The sequence below is a fragment of the Balaenoptera borealis genome (genome assembly GCF_965194805.1).
Source record: "Balaenoptera borealis genome assembly, chromosome: X".
In the NCBI taxonomy this organism is placed as follows: Eukaryota; Metazoa; Chordata; class Mammalia; order Artiodactyla; family Balaenopteridae; genus Balaenoptera; species Balaenoptera borealis.
The window spans coordinates 35,911,051-35,928,819 of NC_138881.1; the positions used below are offsets into that span (position 1 = coordinate 35,911,051).

At 54.7% G+C, this 17,769-nt stretch overlaps 1 protein-coding gene across 10 annotated transcripts in view; it reads right to left on the reverse strand.

Moving 5' to 3' along the window:
- Positions 1 to 17,769, reverse strand: part of BCOR (BCL6 corepressor) — a 116,213-nt gene that overhangs the window by 23,860 nt on the left and 74,584 nt on the right. For 8 of the 10 annotated variants that reach the window (XM_082378043.1, XM_082378046.1, XM_082378045.1 and 5 more), the window contains exons 2-3: positions 1,745 to 1,870; positions 344 to 422 (exon numbers count right to left, since the gene is read on the reverse strand). In XM_082378043.1, the coding sequence (XP_082234169.1) occupies positions 344 to 422; positions 1,745 to 1,830 (165 nt within the window). In that variant the 5' untranslated portion in view covers positions 1,831 to 1,870. Of the gene's footprint in view, positions 1 to 343; positions 423 to 1,744; positions 1,871 to 3,284; positions 3,515 to 4,029; positions 4,094 to 17,769 lie in introns of those variants that run through there. The other 2 variants (XM_082378042.1, XM_082378044.1) reach the window with 2 other exon arrangements.

The following is a 17,769-nucleotide window of genomic DNA, read 5'->3' on the forward strand; positions in this document are numbered from 1 at the left end:
AAACTGTAGTTGTGTCTTTTGACTTCCTCTCCCTGGTATCTGAAGACAGCTCTGTTTCATATTTTACTGGGAAGGTAAACCCTAAGGGTCTACTTGGAGGCTACAAATTTATCCAGCTGGGAGCACTGATGTGGCACGTAGCTTATCGAAGAAAAGGCGGCACGTATCCCACCAGTCACCAGGGGACGAGGACGTAAATGGCGAGCACAGCCAAGAAAGCAAGCCCTGCCCTGAAACACCCCGCCCTGCCCCCAAAAGGCCCTTTAATGGTATGCAAATGAATGCACGATTGATTACAGATCACTGATACTCAGCACATCAACAGAAGCCATTAATCTCTTACCACGTTGTGATTCAAGGGATTTTCTTCCCTTAGTTCCAGTCTGGCCTTTGAAGCGTCACCATCGTTTACAGGAATTTTCCTATTTAGAAGGACACACCAACTTCATGAAAGCATTCCTCACTTAATCCATCTTTCATAGATTGCCCCAGAATAGACCAGTTTCTAATAACTCCATTTTTCCAACTGCCCTTAAAAAAAAAAAAAAAAAAAAATCCTCCCTAATGGCCCATATTGAAAGTTGTCCCCAAATGGTGATTCAACCGTACTGGGAAAAACAAAGGAAAGGCAGGGCAACAGGGATGTGAAATCACAAACACGTCCTCGAGTTGGGTAAGGCAGAAAGTCTGCACAACCACGTCACCCTCACAATTTTTTCTCTAGAGAGGCCGGGCAGGGCAGTCTGGGCTCTGCTGACCTAGCAGACCCTTATAAGCTCTACCTGAGGACAGGCATGAAGTAATACAATGGCCAAAGCCAAAGGGGGGACCTCAAGGCTGGAGTCTGCGAGCTGGCTACATCAATCACTTCTGTGTTACCCGTGAGGACAGGCTTTCAAAACTTTTCCCCAAACAAAGTTAGGTACCATGTCCTACGAAACTGGTTTCCATGGTGATAATGAAGCCATATTTGACTGTCTCTATCAAAATGATGGGGGATACACACTAATATCATACAAATGTCAGCTGCTCCAGGGGAAGCCGCACATCTGTGCCAGGCTGCTGCGGCTGCCCTGGAACTTGTTACCAGAGAGCATCGATAAAGAAAGTGCTTGGTGCCAACTTCCAAATCCCCAGGATAAAATCACTGACAAGCCGCAGAGAAAAGTTTCATCATTACCCGGAAGAGCAGCTTCAATTATCTACTGCTTAGCTGCCTCTACCTCGCACTCCAAAATTACTGATTAGGAAGCATAACAGAGCTGTCGGGTGACTGAAACCAGGAGCCAGTGGCCTCGCTGAACAGGCGGCGGAGGACCCAGAGAAACCCTGGGCTTCAATGATGTGAAGGGTGGCTATCACCCCATTTATTACTGAGCAAACTATTTGTTTTAAAAGCACATCGAATGCCGATCCACCTGGGCCCACACTCCTGACATTTAGAGTTAAAGCAGCATATAGACTGGGATTAATTCTCCTTCATAAATATGAAATAATAAATTAAGGACGAAAGTGCACTGAAAGGCCGCTTTAGGGGCTAATCTCTTAAAGGGCGGCAATGCTTCGCTGAGCCAGGTTGCCTGTTAAAACTGTAAATCAAGGGCCGCCAGCTAGGCAGGAGATCTCCCCCCTACCCTCTTTGAGCCCACTCTGGCTGTGAGGACGTGAAGGGGGGGGCTCTGCTCAGGAGCCCTGGGGAAGGACCCACGCTCTCCCCAGGCCTCAGCCAGACACGCGCATTTACCTGTCGTCGCTGATCCCACACATGCGGACCCTCTCGCTGTTCATCCAGCTGTGAACGTTCCCATACAGGGGGGTTGCTGAAAGCATGTCGTCTTCTTGGATGGCAGCTTTTCTTCAAGCGTCTAGTCTGTTTAAAACAAAAAGAATCCCAGGAGGTTGAATAAAAAAGGAGCCAAAGAGGGAACAAGAGAAACCCTCCTAGGCAATTCATACAGAATCCACTTGGGAAGGCAGACCCTGCTCCATGTTCTACAGATGGCCAGGAGCAAAGGAACACACCTGAGCCAGAGGTTCAAGGAGAGAGATGGAACTTCCCTGGCAGGAGGCGCTGGGGATGCAGAGAGGGTTCAAGAGCCACAGGCCACACCATTCAAGGTACAGCACATGTCACCCTGCACCTGCCCTTCTCCCTTCCCCTTTCCCAGCCTTTTGGAGAACACACTTGGATTGAAAGCTGACGGTGCTGGATTCCAGGGAGCCCCACATTGATTCTTCTTGGGGCTGAAAGGATTGGGGACGGGGGTGGGGTGTGGTATAAAAGGCACAAACAGTCCGGTGTGGCGGCCCAAACTACGACTCATTTCCACGGCTGCGGCGCGTGTGACTAACAGATGGAGGGTTAAAAAGAGTCAGTGGGCTGGCGAGCCACCCCACCCGAGCCCTAGATTAGATTAAGCCCCAAACCTGGGTGGTTTGGCCTGGGAGCTGCAGAGGGAGGCGGCTGAGTAATTCAATGACGCCTGCTCGCTGGGGACCAGCAATCAGTAGCGAGTGCAGAAGTCGTAGCAGCCCAGGCTGCCAGGCTCGGGCTGGGGCTGCAAGTTTCCGGCCCGCGGGGAGCAAGCAGAAGCCACCCGTTTTCCGTCTACCGGGAGGAGGGGGGAGGCTGCCGAGGCAGAGGGGAGAGCCCCGCCCCCTCCTTAACTTCCCGGCCCACCAGCCCCACCCACATCACATTCTAGTTTGCTGCATGAGTGAAGGGTCAGGACAAGCTGCATTTTATTAACAGGATTATCACGGCGCGTGATTTATCCTCGTGCAGGATTTTAATTGCTCTTTGGAGGTTGAGCCGTTTCTTTTGACTGCGCTTCAGCCCCATATCCTGCTGTTAAATGCTGGGTTAATAAGTAGGGGAGCCTTTAATGCCTGGGACCGATGGCCCTAGGCAATTCCCCTGCTCGCAGACTCCCTTGTCCGGGGCGGGGGTGGGGGGGGGTGGGGGAGGGGGCGGGGGAGGGCCCCCGGGAGGGCCCCCCCAGTCACGGCCTCTTTACACAGGACCCAAACCTGAGTGTGAAATCACTGGTGTGCAGCTCATGGGGGAACTTTTCTTTCTCCTCCCTCACACACCCACCCACACAGTTTCCGAAAGCCCAAATGTTCCCTAAGTCGACACATTTCCTTTGTTAGCAGGAAAAAATATGCAAATGCTTGCTTTTACACTTTAGCACACAGAGCTGACTGCCAGGTCGGTTGGGTGGGAGCCACCAGGACTGGGGACTCTTTTTCCAAGAGTGACTAGGGGTGGGGTCGGGGAGCACCTGGGAGACCTGAATCCCAAAGCAAGCCAGGCTATCCCTCTGCATTTCTTTGTCCTAACACAGGCTTTTGTCCACCAGCATCCCCCGTCGGCCCCTATACAGAAGAGAACACCGTCTGTTAATCAAGAGCCGCACGCGCAGACACACAGCGCGTAGTTAGAGCTCAACAATGAAGCTGGAGGAGAGGCAGAGATCTCCCAGTTGTGTCCGGCCTGGTGGGATTCTAGAGAAGCTATTTCTTTAGGAAGCGTCCCTTTCTTTAGACAGACTGGGGCATTTCCAGTGGCTGGCCACAGTGCCCCGAAAAGGTGGACTCAGATGGACTTGGGTATCAAGGAAGGTTCTGTGTGGGGCTCACGGGCTGTCCTTCCGTGTTCCGAACATACAAATCAAGTTGGGGGCAGGCCACCACTAGTGCAGGGCCGACCAGAAGGCACGTTCAGCAAAGTGTCCCCTCCCTAACCCCTGCCGCCCCTTCTAACGAAAGGAAGACCAAAAGGAAGGTGTCCAGGGAGGCCTCATCTAAAAGGTGGAGGAGCAACATTCCTCGGTGCAAGTGTCCTGGCCGTGGCTGCAGCGAGAGGGCCACACCATGCCACCCCCTGGCTGGGTGTCATGATGAAATGTGGACATTACACCAGAAGCCAAAGGGTCACTCCATCAAACCCTTAAGAAAAGGATGAGGGAAGAAGCGTGTGTGCCCTCGAAGCCCCAATCTTCTGGTGCCCCAGTCTTCAAAACTTACACAAGCTGCCTCCTACATGTCTCCTTTAGTTGTCACCTTGGGACAAGGACCTCTGAGCACCTGACTGAGGAAACAGAAAGGCCGCTGCCACAATCAACCTGTTGAGCCCTCTCCCCTCCCCTCAAAAAGGGCCAGCAGCCCCCTTCCCTTGAAAGGGCTTTTCTTTAGAAAGGGCGGCCTGGACTTAGCATGAGAGGGGAATGCAGTTTAGAGACACCTGGGACCACTGGGTGCTTTCAAAGTCTCTCCCCGCCCTTCCAGGTCTTGTCTGGTGGGGTTTTCAATATTAACGCCGCACAGATAAATAACACCCAGTGTCAGGATGAAGTGTTCTTACGTGCACAGGGTCAGATGGAGGGTTGAGGCCCCGAGCGTGGTCGGGTGTCATGGGAGTGGGGGCGGGGGCGGGGGGCTGGCCGTGAAGAAACAAGAGGAGGAGGGGCAAGGCTCAGTATTGGATCCTGCTGACTACACCTACTCACACACACACACACACACACACTTATAATCTTTAGCTGCCCCATGAACTTTTTGTGAACTGTTTAAAAGTGGAGGTCTGTTGAACAAACAGCGGCGCCACTGCCAGCCATAATTTCATTGCAACGAGCTAAAGACTTTTAACTCTTCAGGTTCCGGGCCAAAGATGGACCTGAGCGGAAAGGGCCAAGGAGCCAGGGCCCTGCCTGGCATGAGGCCCTTCTCCAGAGTGACAGCCCAAATCCTGGGCAAAGGCCATACTGCTTACGCCCCACCGTCACTGAAGAACGGGCCCACCCCCCATCTCTCTGGGATGTAGAACTAACTAAGGGGATCTTGGGCGTAAGGGACACAGAGACAGGGTCAGAGACACAGCCATGCTCACTCCTCTTCTAGAAGCGGCTATTGAAATAGTTGGGGGTCTTTCTTACTTTCTTCTTCTTTTTTAACCTCCAAGGAAAAGTTCTTCAAAAGTGACTTCCCTGACCCTTGGCTGTGGGTCATGGTGCAGGGGGCGAATGACGTGATTTAGATGACAAACAGAGCAGGCGCTTTGCTGCTGTATATAAGAGGCTCATCTGCCCTTATTTCTCAACGACCCCCCCCCCTTTCTTCCACAGGTGGGTGATGCTTCTGGAAGCGCCAAGATGTGTGAAGTCAGTCATGAAAAGCACTTTACAAGCACCAACCTGTTTCCAGTGGGAGCTGCTAAGCTACACCTTGGCTCTGGGTTTTAACCCTTTTTTCCAGCAGTGGAGAGAAAGGGGCAAGGATGTGGGACAGGGATGAAGAGGGAAGGTGGCCAAGAGAAGGGATCAGCTGGGGAGACGGAGGAGCGTCTGGTTTCTGAAGAACAGACCAGGAATTGTGGCGGCTGCTCGCTGAACACCCAGTTCTGGGAGAGACCCGGCTTGCAAAAACGCAGACTCGCCGCGTGGTCTCCGGCTTTCGGTCTGGCCCTAAGGGCAAGCACAGGAGAGCCTGAGTCTCCCTCGACAGACTTGGGCAGTCATCTGGTCCGGGAGCCAAGAGTTATGATTAGCATCCGAGCTTGGCCTGGACACTGGGGAGAAGAGCGTGATTGGCAGAAAGAGGTCAGAGGGACCAAGATTAGGAGCTGTCACCCCAACCTCGGCATCCCTGAGTGAGGGTACCTTGGCCCTCTGTGAAAAGACACGAGGGGGCACACGGGTCCCAAAGCTGCACCCACCACCATTCTGCCGATTCCTGCCATGAAGACACCATTATGGAACGAGGAAAAGGAGAGAACGTTTGTTTTTTTCTTTAAAGGCGACTTCCCTTGGCAGACAACAAACAGGTTGCAAAGGAAGGAGCAGTGGCCGTGAGAGGCTGGCGTGAGTGCGGGGAGGAAGGCAGCACCAGGCCATTCCTGGCACCTCTCCTTTCTCTCCACCCCAGCTCCTCCTGGCACCGGGCCACTTTCCACTGCCTCCGCCCTTGAGGCGGCTGATGGATTGGTTCAAGTCTGCAGAGCACGCTTGTCAAGTGGCAGCGACGAAATGGGAAGCAGCGCCACCAAACCATCCCAACTCCACTCCAATACTAACGGTGCCCCTTCCTAGGGCCTCGCTCTCTAGGCACCCCTTGCCGCATCAGGCACTTATCCAGTTAGTGACCAAGAAGACCTGGACAGGTTTTGGGGAGCTTCCGGCTCAGAAGGCCGGGCAGACGGCAGGGCTCCCAGCCAGCATGCCATGTGCCACGGTCCTCCGCAGGCTGGGGACCTCTTCAGGGAAGGGGTGTCCCTCACTGCATGGGCATGGCTGGTTCTCTGTGGAGGACGCGCGTGCCCGCAGTCACCACAGCCTCCCAGCTCCCACTCTCATCCGCGGCGTGTCTCTGGGCAGGTGGCCGGACCTCTTCAACTTTGGCCCCCTCATCTGTAAATATTTGGCACCGTGTTTTCCAGAGGATTAAACTGCACTATGGACTTGAGTTCTGCCTGGCAATAGCTGGTGCAGGCCACATCTAACCCATTAAACAGCATCTGACTCCACTGAACATACTATGTAACAAACAAACCCCAGAATGGCTGCATAGTTTCTTTGCGGCAGAGGGAAGGCTGAGGCAGGGACACAGAGGGGGCCAGGGAGGGGTGACCTTCTGCAGAGTGTGTGGCTTTCATGGAAGCCCAAAGCTCATGGCGCGGGAGCCCTTCCTGGGACTGCTCAAGCGCAGACTGAGTCACACACAGGCACTTCTCTATTGGCGTCAAGGAAGGGAGGGATGAAGAAGTTCCTATTTTAGGACTGGGGGCCGCAAGGAGGTGGGAGATGAGAAAAAGCGGTCCAGGGTGTGCAGCGTTGGGGCAAGTCCTCCTGGGATGTTTTCCCCAGTATGTGTAGCAGTGGGGAGAGGGGGACCCCAAGGATGCCCCCAGGTCGGGGGGGAGGGTCGCAGGCTTCCTGGGGTGTGGCTGAAGGAGGTCGCCGACTGGGTCCTGTAGCCGGGCATGGGTGCTGGTGGGGGTGAGGGGGGTGGGGGGGGGTGGGAGGGGTGATCCAGCCTGCCCAGGCGCTGTCTCTTGGCACACTCCAAGTCATGGCTGTCGCCGCCTCCAGAGGCGTCCCCACTCACGACCCAAGTTTTGCATTAGTAACAGAGCTGCGGAGCGGGAGTAGGGGTGTGACGGGGTGGGGGACGGGAAACTCACGCGGCCGGCCCTGACCTTTTGAGCAACCAGAACCTTCCCTGCCTCCTCCCAGGGCGCCAGGATAGAGCAGCGAGCCACTTGGGTCAGTTGGGAGTGAACTTGGCCCGCAGCGGCGGCGGCGGCTGCGAGTGGGGGAGGGGCGGCGCCCCCTCCCCCGCCTCAGCCCCGAGCGCGATCGGTCGGCAACAAAGGGATTTTCTCTCCCACACCCGCGCTGCCGCAGGCTCCTCGCCCCTCCTCCGCCAGGTCCCCGCGCGGGGCCGCCCCCCCACACGCACCCCCCGCCCGACCTTCCAGGACCCCCCGCTCTCTCGGCCAGCCCTCGACCCCAGCTCACCCCGCCCGCGCGCTCCTCTGGGCTCCCCCTTCCCAGGCGCCTGCCGCTGAATCTCTGACAAAAAGCAACTTTGGGTGGGCGCACGGAGAACCCAGGATGTGCGGCGGCGCGCCCCAGGGGAGTGGAGTGGGCCCTGACTGGAGACCGCTCCGGGCCATCGTCCTGCGCTCCCTTCGGCCAGTCTGGAGTGTTCTCTCCGTGGACGCCTCCCTCACCTTCCCCGATTGAAAGATGCAAGCCAGGTGTAGCCAACTGTAAAAGGGGGCTCGGGGGCTTGGGGGCTTGGGGAGGGGGGCACCAGCAAGGATCGACCGGGAGAGCCGCTGCCAAACCGGGGCTGCCCGCCACACACCCCCTTTCCCAAAAACAGAGCCGTTGCCCCCCGTCAGCTCTTGGACCAACCTCAGACACTTCCCCTTCCCCGCACCCCCCGCCCCCCCCCCCGACGTCAGGCCTCGGCTTTTTGTTCCTTTCACTTTCTTTCACGGTTGTGCCACACACAACCACGTGTGTATGCAAGAGGGGGCCCCATTTGGAAGCTGGTGTCCCTCAACAGGAGGCAGCAGCCCAGGACAGGAAACCTAGGTTGAATGCAATTAATCAACCTTACTCCTCTCCTCCCCGCCAACCCACCCTCCACACCCCCTCGGGTCTGGTCCCTACAGGCTGGGTTCCCACTTGGAGTCTACACAACCTGGAGGCAAATCCAGAATAAACGATCCATAGACCACAACTCTAGAGGGGGTGTCACTGCACTGCAGCCTCCATCAGGGCTTTGTAGAAATAAAGTGAACTCACTGCAAACTCCTCCCCCCACAAGGAACAAGCTATACCATAAGGCTATTAACGACAGCTATCATTAGTACACACAGGAAGCACAAAGGAACTTTTTACGAATAAAAGATGCATAAAACACAGGGTCCTGTGATCTGCACCCGGGTTCCCTGCTGATTGTGTGCAGCCTGGGAGTCCTGGGAAGGCTGGGGATGAGGGTCAGGGGAGGACAGGGGCTCCCACTTTCTTTACAAGGAACAATAGGAACCCCACGTCTGTTCATCTTGGAACCCGGAACACCCCAAAGCTGTGGGAAAACTGCGGTAGACGTGGGGGCCCGTGAATTTTTCTAGCCGTTCAGAGCTTAATTACTCCTCCTTGATCCGTGGGACCAGACACGACACCGCCAAGGTTAAAATGCCCCAAACAGCGCCGAGCAGATGTGAGCGAGCTGGCAGACGCGCAAATGAGGCCTGCCTCGGAGCACGATAACAAGTGACTAATACATTGCATATCGTTGAAAGAAAATTATTTTTCTCTAATTTGCATTTGCTTGGGGGGAAAAAAAAGCCAACCAGAGTCCCTCTTCACAAGCACGAGTCTAATCCTGGAAATACAGCCCGGCTGCTTTAAGAGAGCTGGAAGGAGGGAAAGACTGCCAGTGTTTTGGCGTTGCAGGCTTGTTTATCTTTCCGCCTTTCCTCCAAGGCGAAACTCGTTTTGCAAGCAACATTCCTACAGAAAATGGCACACGTCATAAAAAGAGACCAATTTATAGAACTGGCACCGAAGTTCATGTATCATTCCAGAAGCATCTCCCAGCTCCCCACTAGGGAACCCAACTAGATGTAGAAGTCCACATTATAACTCAGAGAGTAGATCTGGGGGCAGGGGTGGGGGGGGGGAGGTGAACCCATAATTTGCAGATATCCTGCAAGCTGTACACTCAGGGGCCAAAGTCACACAGAAGGGCAGGATATAGAATTAAGTCAGCTCTAAATGATCCTCCAAAGCCCGGGGGCCAGGGCTGCGAAGCCTTCAACCTTGAGACTGGGGGGAGTGGCTTTTACACCCAGCTTGCCCCAGGACAGCCCAGGGGCAGGTCCATCTTCCGGACCATCCTGAGCCCGCCAGCTTGGACCGGCCCAGCGGGGTATTGCTGCCACCCACCAACTGTTCTCCCTCCCACCCTGGCGCCTCCCCGCAGTGCCTGGCAGAGTACCAGGAACTCAGAGAAGGCCGGGCTGTGGGCATCTAGTTGATTAAGTCACAGAGTGGGTGGCGCTGTGGGCAGACCTCAAGACAGCACCGTTGGTCCTGCAGCTGAAAGGCAAGTGCGCTCTTAAAAACCGGGAAGGCAAAGGGAGGTGGGTAATCAAAAGCCGACTTGCACCCCTCCCCACCCCCATTCGCCCCCCTTCGGGTCCTGAACCTACACACTTGTGTTTCCAATCCAGGAAACAGGGCCGAGGGCATAGAACACAGCGGCCGCCTGTCTCTTGAACTTGTCTGAATAACAGGGCCATTTCAGAGGAAGAACAACGGCCTTCAGAGCCTCTGCAATTTCCAGAAAGCCTTCAGTTAATAATACATTCTTTCCAACAGGCTTGCTTTAGGGCGGAAAGTTATTTTCCCAAATCTTAACAACCCGGTCACAAGCCGCCAAGGCCCCAGGTCAACAGATCCCGGCCAAACCCCTCCAGACAGTTGACACTCATGACCCCGCAGGCCTTCTCCTGCCACCTCTGCCTAACAAGTTCCCTAAACCACAACACACCAACCAGCGCGCACGTCCACCACGATCCCAGGAGCCAGAAAGATGCGTGTCGCGGGGTGCGGGGGGGCGGGTGCCGCCGCCGAGGGCTCTCTCGCAGCGCATCCGAGGGCTCCCGGGCCAGCAAGCGGCGGCCACCTCTGCAGCTCTCCGCGGGCCTGCATAGTGCGCGCTTTGTGTGAGCGCCGAGGAGGCACAGCGCTGCTCGTGCACCAACAGCTGTCACATTATTTGCACTCGCTGTAAACAGCCTTCACATTCCCCCCTTACCACATAGTTAAAGCCAGACTAACAATCCACAGTTAGAGATCAAACCAACAACAGCAGCATTGTGTCTGCCTTCGCACCAAGCCCAGCAGCTGGCAGGTTTCTCCGGAACAAGAGACCCCCCTCCCCCCACCCCTCCAGGCTCCAGCCAAGGCTAGCCGAGGCAGCAATGCGTGTGTCGCTGCTGATTGTTAAAGCAAGAGAACACAGCCATTTCGCGCAGACTTCTGTGGGGTTCATCAGCTCTCTCCCAGAGTTTCCTCCTCCCAGGCCCCCTCCCCCATTTCCTCAGCTGGGAATAAAGGTTGTTCAGACTCCCAGGGTCGGTTTCTCTGCTCAGCAAAGCGTGGGTCGGCCTGCCCCGGCCAGGCCTGGGGTCCTGCAGCCCTCTCTACCGTGTCCCAGAGGCTAGGCAGCTCGGCACTTTCTGCAGCCCAAAGCCTCGTGTGTTTCGGAAAACCGTCCAACTCCCTGAATCCTTCCTGGTCGCCCCACTGATCAAAATGTCTCCTTTATGATTTTTGGTTAAGTCGAACATTTCCATAATCATCATTATTAGCACAAATTACACGCCTAATCGGTCCTTAAATAGATTTTAATTAAATAATCATACAAGGCTCATTTTATGACTTAAGAAAGGCATTACTTTTCCTTATAAACTTTCCACCAGGATACAGAATAATGATAGCAGACAAATACTTATTCTTTGAAAAGCACCAATAACTGATGGGCAGAGTATTGGGAAAGTAGACCCTGCTTCACGCCTTCTGGGATCGAAGTGGAGACTAGACAGACCACATCTGCACAACTTTCCTCCGGAGAAGGGAGAGGGGATTTCTTCCTCCAAAGCATTACTTTTGTCTTCTCTTTGGGGCCAGGAGAAAGGAACCCCAAACGTTCCTTTTCCTTGCCCATCTGAAGAGATTTCTCCAGCTTAAAAGTCTCTTCTAGAGACCACTCCTCGCCACCCCCATCTGTTTTCCACCCCTCAGTCTGCTGAGAGCCGTGGTGGAAAGCAGGCAGGCTGTGCTTGTTAAATGCTGTGTAAAATGCTGTTAATAAAATAATAAATACAAAGGATGGAGGCTGCTGGTTCCATGGGTGTTTTGACTGGAAATGCCTTGGCACTTGTCATGTGTTTATGGGAGGGCAGACAACTCTAGGATTTACATAGTTTGGACATTTCTGTACTTCATTTATTCTTTCCTAAATGACGTAGGCCTAGAGCTATTTCAAGTTTGCATTTGTACAGAACTGTTAAATGCCTAAGAGTTTCTCCAATTAAACCAAGTTTTAAATCAGACCCAAGGCTGGAACGTACTCTCGGCCTCGCCCCACTCCACCCCTCTGCCTCTGTGGCTGGAGAAAACAAACAGACACTCAACAACAATCCCCTGTCCTTGCTCTCCCCACCTTCACCACCCCCCCGGGGGGGCACCTAGGGCAAAGGTTAAGGTGTCTTCAGATTACAGGCAAGGCCCTGGCTACACACACTGGAAAGCACTGCAGTTGGGCGCATCCTGGGCATACTCGAACCTCTAAAATAGTGAGCTAAGATGGGGGGAAAACTGCTGGCCTGGTAAAACCCACTGTTCACAAACAATGTCAGCAAAGGCTGGAAGGCATTCTTTAGAGAGGGACCAGGGACTCATGCCTACTGAAGCTCTTTCAGCACAAAGGCTTTTAGGGGAAGAAGGGAAAAGGGGGGTGGGGGGAGGAGAGAAAGGGAGGGCTCCTGTTTCAGAGCAGGCATCCCCAGAGAGTCAAGAACCAAGTGTAGCTTCAATCAAACGCTGACTTCCCCTCTGGGAGTCTAGTAGGAAACCTAATCACAGTAGCTTACTACCGGCCTGGATCCATACAGGTCTGGTTTTCTTCTCATGCTAGTAATTTTTTAAAATACATATCGATATAAAAGAAGCAATCCCTGACAGACTTTATTGAAAACCACACTGAGACCTCATAACATCCGGACTTAATCCCTATCAAACAAACCACAGCACCTCTGGCCTCTGCAGCGGGCCAGACCCTTTCACCTCTTCCCACCAGGTCTCTCCCCTCCAGCCGCTGCCGTTCCCTCCCCCCGAAAGAATGGCGGGAGGACTTGCCAAAGAGCACCTAGATACCGGTTCTGGAATCAATTCCTAACCATATAAATGATCCCACTTAGGGGGAGAAAAAAAAAAAAATCCCAGCCTTTTCATATGGAATCCTTTAAAGCCCAGAATGCAAAGAACTGTAACAAAGGGAAAGAGGAACCCACAGAGGCAGACCTGGAAGAATAGCCTGAGGAATACCCTTGGAGGGGAGCTTAACCTGCAGGTTGGTCCCCAGACACTGGCCTACGCAGGTCTTGGGGGGGGGGGGCGGGCATCTCAGGGGCAGTAGGGAATGGAGAAGCAACCTATAGGAATCTGACCAGTCATTCAAAGCAATTACTAATCCTCGGGGCCTACTATGTGCCAAGTATTCTTTGATCCTAAAGGTGGATAATTATTCCCAGTCTTACAAATGAAGAAACTTACTGAGGCTCAGAGGCCATAAATAACCTGCCCCCAAGGTCACACAGCTAGTAAAAATGGGCCACGGTCAAACTCAGTCCTGGAGTTGCGGAGAGGAGCCAATTATTGGTCAAATTGTGCCATTCGGAATCCCCAAGAAGTTCGGAAGGCTTCCTTAAGCCCTTGTACTCCAACACAGGGTAAAAGAATAGCACTTAACACCTATGAAATTCGGTCCACAAGAAGCCTGGACCCTAGTTTCTCCTACACCCAGAAATCTCTTGGTCCATGTGAAGTCTTTCGAAATTTCTGCCAACATCCTACCCATCTCCCTACACTGGAACACCCTGGTGTGAGGCCAGGGATCCCAACAAGGCTCCACTTTGCCCCTCCTCCAGGAGCCCAGAACAGGCAGTGGGAGGTGGGTGCTACTCTTAGGTCTCTGTAAAAAGTGCTGACACCTGGAACTAGAACAAGGCTTGCCACCCTAGTTTTGCCACATAAAGCAATAAATCAAATTATCTAGACAGAGCAAAAGCCCTTTGGAAAGAGTGCCTACATCTACCTTTCCTAGGACTTTAATGAAAAACCCAGGGACCAAAGTGGGCTGGGGAGGCAATTGAGGGGGAAGCGGCTTGCAAGATGCTAGACCCTCCTGGACTCCTGGGGGTCCCCACAAAAAGCCAAGTCCCGAGACAAGCCAGAGGTTGGGGTTATCTCTCCTCTCCCCAACTTCTCATCCCAGCAGCTCAACATCCCCTCCGCACCCCATCCTCAATTTCCTGGTCTGCCCCGGGCTTTCAGAAGCTCCGGGAACTATCCACACCCGATGCCACAGAGGCCACAGGCTCCACGACCGAGGGCGGTCTCCAGCTCAGCTCGAAGGGGAACGGGCAGGAGCGCCGGACACTCAGCCGCCCCTGCGGCTTCCCGGCCCCGGGCGGGTGGCTCCTCCAGTGGCTGAGGCGCCGGATGTGTGAAATGGCTCCAGGAGCGCCTGGGGCGGGCCAGGGCCTCGGCAGCGGGAGGGACCGAGGCGATGGCGGAACCGGGTCCTCACCCCTCTAGCCAGCCAAACACGCCCCGGCGGCCCGGCAGCCCCTGGCTCGCAGCCAGTGGCTTTCTCTCTTTTTTAAACTTTCCGGCCTTGGCGACCACCGTCGATTGGGACAGGATTTCCAGCCCCCGCCTCCCCTCCTCCACCCCCTCCGTGCAGGCCCTTCCAACATCCAGTGAGGTGACCCCCGCCCCTGGGCACCGTGAGTCCCTGGCCCCGGCAGACCCTCCCCCGCCCCCGCCACTTGGGCCACCTGGAGCGATCCGCTTCCCAAAGCGATCGGCGTCCGGCCGAGTCTGGGACTGCTGCTGCGTCCGGGGAGGAACCCGCAGCCTCCAAAGGTCCGGGCCTGCCCGAGGCGGCATGCAGAACCGCCCCCTACTCTCGCTCTCTCCCAAAGACCTGACGCGGGGGTGGGGGGGGGGAGAGTTTAAGGCCTGTCTTTTTAAAAAAAATTTAACTCTTCAGATGCAAGAATTTGGGTGCCCTTGGCATGGTTATGAGCGCTCGGGTAGAACAATAGAAATGGGGGGTGCCGGAAATGGTGCAGGAAGACCCCTATAACCCTATAAACCTCTCCTCCCCCTTCGCAGTTACTATTAGCATTAAAAGATCCCAGTGCCTTCAATGCAATAGTGCCTGTTTATAACTTTTCCCTGCTGGGTCCCCATACCCTAAACAAGCCCCCTCCTCACGTTTTGAAATCACCAGGGCAAAGATCGCTCCCAAATCTGTGACCTCCCGAAGCTCTTGGGCCTCTCACCTGCTCTGCCCCTGGCACCCTGACCTGACTCACCCTCTTCCCCCCAGTAGTTCCTCTGGTTTGCACCTAGACAATAAATTTAGTTTAATTTAGCTTCCGGTCTTTAATTTTAGCAGGTCTCCTTTTTGCATGCAAATCAATATGGCAATTACCATCTAAAAGCTCGCCCAGCCCCGGGTCAATGTAAATTGATCATTGTCCGCCTTCCACAAAATAACACCGGGAGTCTGTGATGCATAATGAGATTATACTGGAAACTGTCTTTTAGATCAAATTATATTTTATGCTGTCAGGATCTTCTCCTAGTGGACTTCCCCGCTAGTCTAATCACGGGGCGCCGGAGCCCATGGGTGCTGAGGGGCGATGGCTGGCCGGGGAGACATGGTTCTAAGAAATAACAAAGTGCGGGGACCCCCCCCCCCCACTTCCAACACCCTCGACTAGGGGCAGGCGGAAATGAGCCTGCGCTGGGAAAGGGGGCCTTCTACAGAAACGTTGCGAGGGAAAAGCTCGTTGGTTAATTCCCATCCAACAGAAAGTCAGCTATCCCTTCCGGAGGAACACATGGGGGGCAACCAGCGAAAGCCGTCGGGCCGGGCTGGAGGTTGGGAGACGTCCCCGGCCAAGTGCTCGGGGCACAGGCGGCTTGGCTGCCACGGGGGTGGCCTGAGAAGACCTTCCACTCCTGCCCCGGCTGCTTCTCAAGCCAGCGCCACCATCTAGGCCCCGGCAGCGCAGCCAGCCTTGCAAACAGACAGAATCCTGCCGGCTGTACACTCGGGCGAAGCAGCCCGGTCGGGCCGGGGCCGGCTTCGGCCTCCCCTCCCCTGACTGGGCGAGGCCCCTCCAGGCCCGAACCATGTGAGCCGAGGGCTGGAGGCCTCCAGCCAGGAGAAGGTCCTCCCGCCCCTGCGCGGCCCCCGGGGCACGGGTGTGACCCTGGAGCTTAACAAAGGGCCTTCAGAGCTCCTTTCGGCCTCGGGCTGGCGGGGGAGGGGTGGGGCCAGCGGAGAGGGGGGCGGTGCGGCGGCCCAAGTGGACCCGTGAGGCCCCCCGCCCCGCCGGGCTGGGTCGGCCGGGCCCGGCGCCCTCGAGGAAACCACCGAGGTGGCATTGCCGGGGCCGCTGGGCACTCCCGAGGACCGTCCTGGGGTTCGGGCGGCTCGGAGGCCGGCGAGCCTCCTGCCCAGCCCCGCGGCCCGGCTGTCATGCCCGACCCAGCGCGGGCTCCACCCGAGTGCGGTCTTCCCAATAAAAGCTGGAATTCCCGGCTGGGCTCAGACAAAGAGGGACCGCGGCAAATCGACGCCGCGGGCAAACCAAACCCAAGCCGAGTTTACGCGCGCGTCTGGGGTCACAGAGGCGCCTGCTAATTCTCCCTACGCTGGCCGTCCCCGCACGGTCTCCTCAAGGGGGGGGAAAAAAAAGGGAAAGAAAGCATACCTCCCCTTGATTCCGCCCAGAGGCCGAACTTCGCACTTCTTTCGGTTCAGTCTCTATCAGTTCACTAGGCCCTGCGCCACCTTAGCAAACAGGACTTAGAGGAGCGCAACATCCCTTGCTCCCGACCCAGAGTGCAAAGCTACTCCTCTTTTTCCTCCACCATCCATCCTCTCAGGGTCAAGAACTCAAAAACCTTTCAGAAATCCTCCTACCTGCTCAAGACATACCCTCTTCCCCACTCTAGATGGGAAGAAACTATAACCAGAAGCAATCTTAGTAACTAAGGGCCATCCACCCTTAGCTAGGCACCGTTGCCCTCAGTTTCCCTCTAGCCAAAGACACAGTATTTCCCAGTGAATGAGTGTGCGAATGTGGTTGTGTGGCCCACACTTCCGTGCCCTGGCTCGGTCTCACTGGGCAGGAAAATCTTCATCAGGCATTGAGTTTTTGTCATTCAGCCTGTGTATCTAAGCATGGATGTATGCATGTGAATGCTTTTTGTGTTTCCAAGTGACCCTCTTCACACCTTTAAATGGGCTTTTGTCTCTGGAACGAACTTACAGAAATTCTGCTCCAGTTTCCAGCTCAACAAAGTCTGGGATTTTCTCCTAGAATCTCGCTCTAGGTCTCAGTATTTGCATACCCATGTTTACATTCCTCGCGGCCAGTTCTTTATCTCTTCTGTATCTCTTGTTCCATGTGGGCATCAGAGCCCAAGTGTCTTGATTTGTCTCAGCACATGTCATTCAGGCACACATCTTAATCTGTGCATTCCTGTCTAACACGTACACCTCCCCACGACTTACATTCTTGCTTTGCCTATAATGTGGCTCGTTCCTAGACCAATATGGGTTTGCAGTTTAATGTAACTAGAGGATCCCCTAAGACTACAAACCCTAAAAGGGAGAGGAGGGGGAAGGAGAGGAGTGTGACTAATGATTCATTTCTCTATAGGGTAACCCACCCACCAATTTCTACCTCAGGGAAAGAACGAGACCAATGCCTGCAGAGTTGTATTAAATTTTTAGACCAATTCAATGTTGACCCCATGTATGTGTATACAAATGATCGATCTTGTACACAATCACTGTCCAACTCCTGTTTGGAGGCTGCCTCCCTGCACATATCTTATTTGAACTCTCCACAAGTTCATGGTTAAAAGTGTTTTTATTTACATAGACAACTCAAGGACCCCTTTGCTCTCTCCGATGCATACCTGTACACACTGGCCAGGCATTTCAGGCTTGGGTCTTTGGTCGGCAGCACTCTCGGTCAGAGGCCCCACCGACTAAAGCTCTGAGCAGACCTTCACATACTGGGCCGCTGGGAACATTAAGGTCTAACCTCTGCATCTCCCCAACTCAGTTCCTTAAGTGAGGGTGCCCACTGTGTGTGTTCACACCTCCCCCATTGAGAAGTATCGGGTCAAATTAGATCACCTAGCAGCTGCGTTTGGTTTGTCGAAGAATCGAGCCCAATGTACCAGGATGTGAGATTGCATACACAGAAGAGAAAGGAAAACCCTAAGCCCAGACTCCCGCCTCCTCTCCCCAGGGGGCTACTTTGCCTCCAGGAATTTCTACTACACTCCCCACCCCCACTCTCCCTACCGTCTTTAAAGGGTTAAGAGAAACCCTCGCAGCCTTCCCTCCACCCTGGTCGCTGGGCCCGCA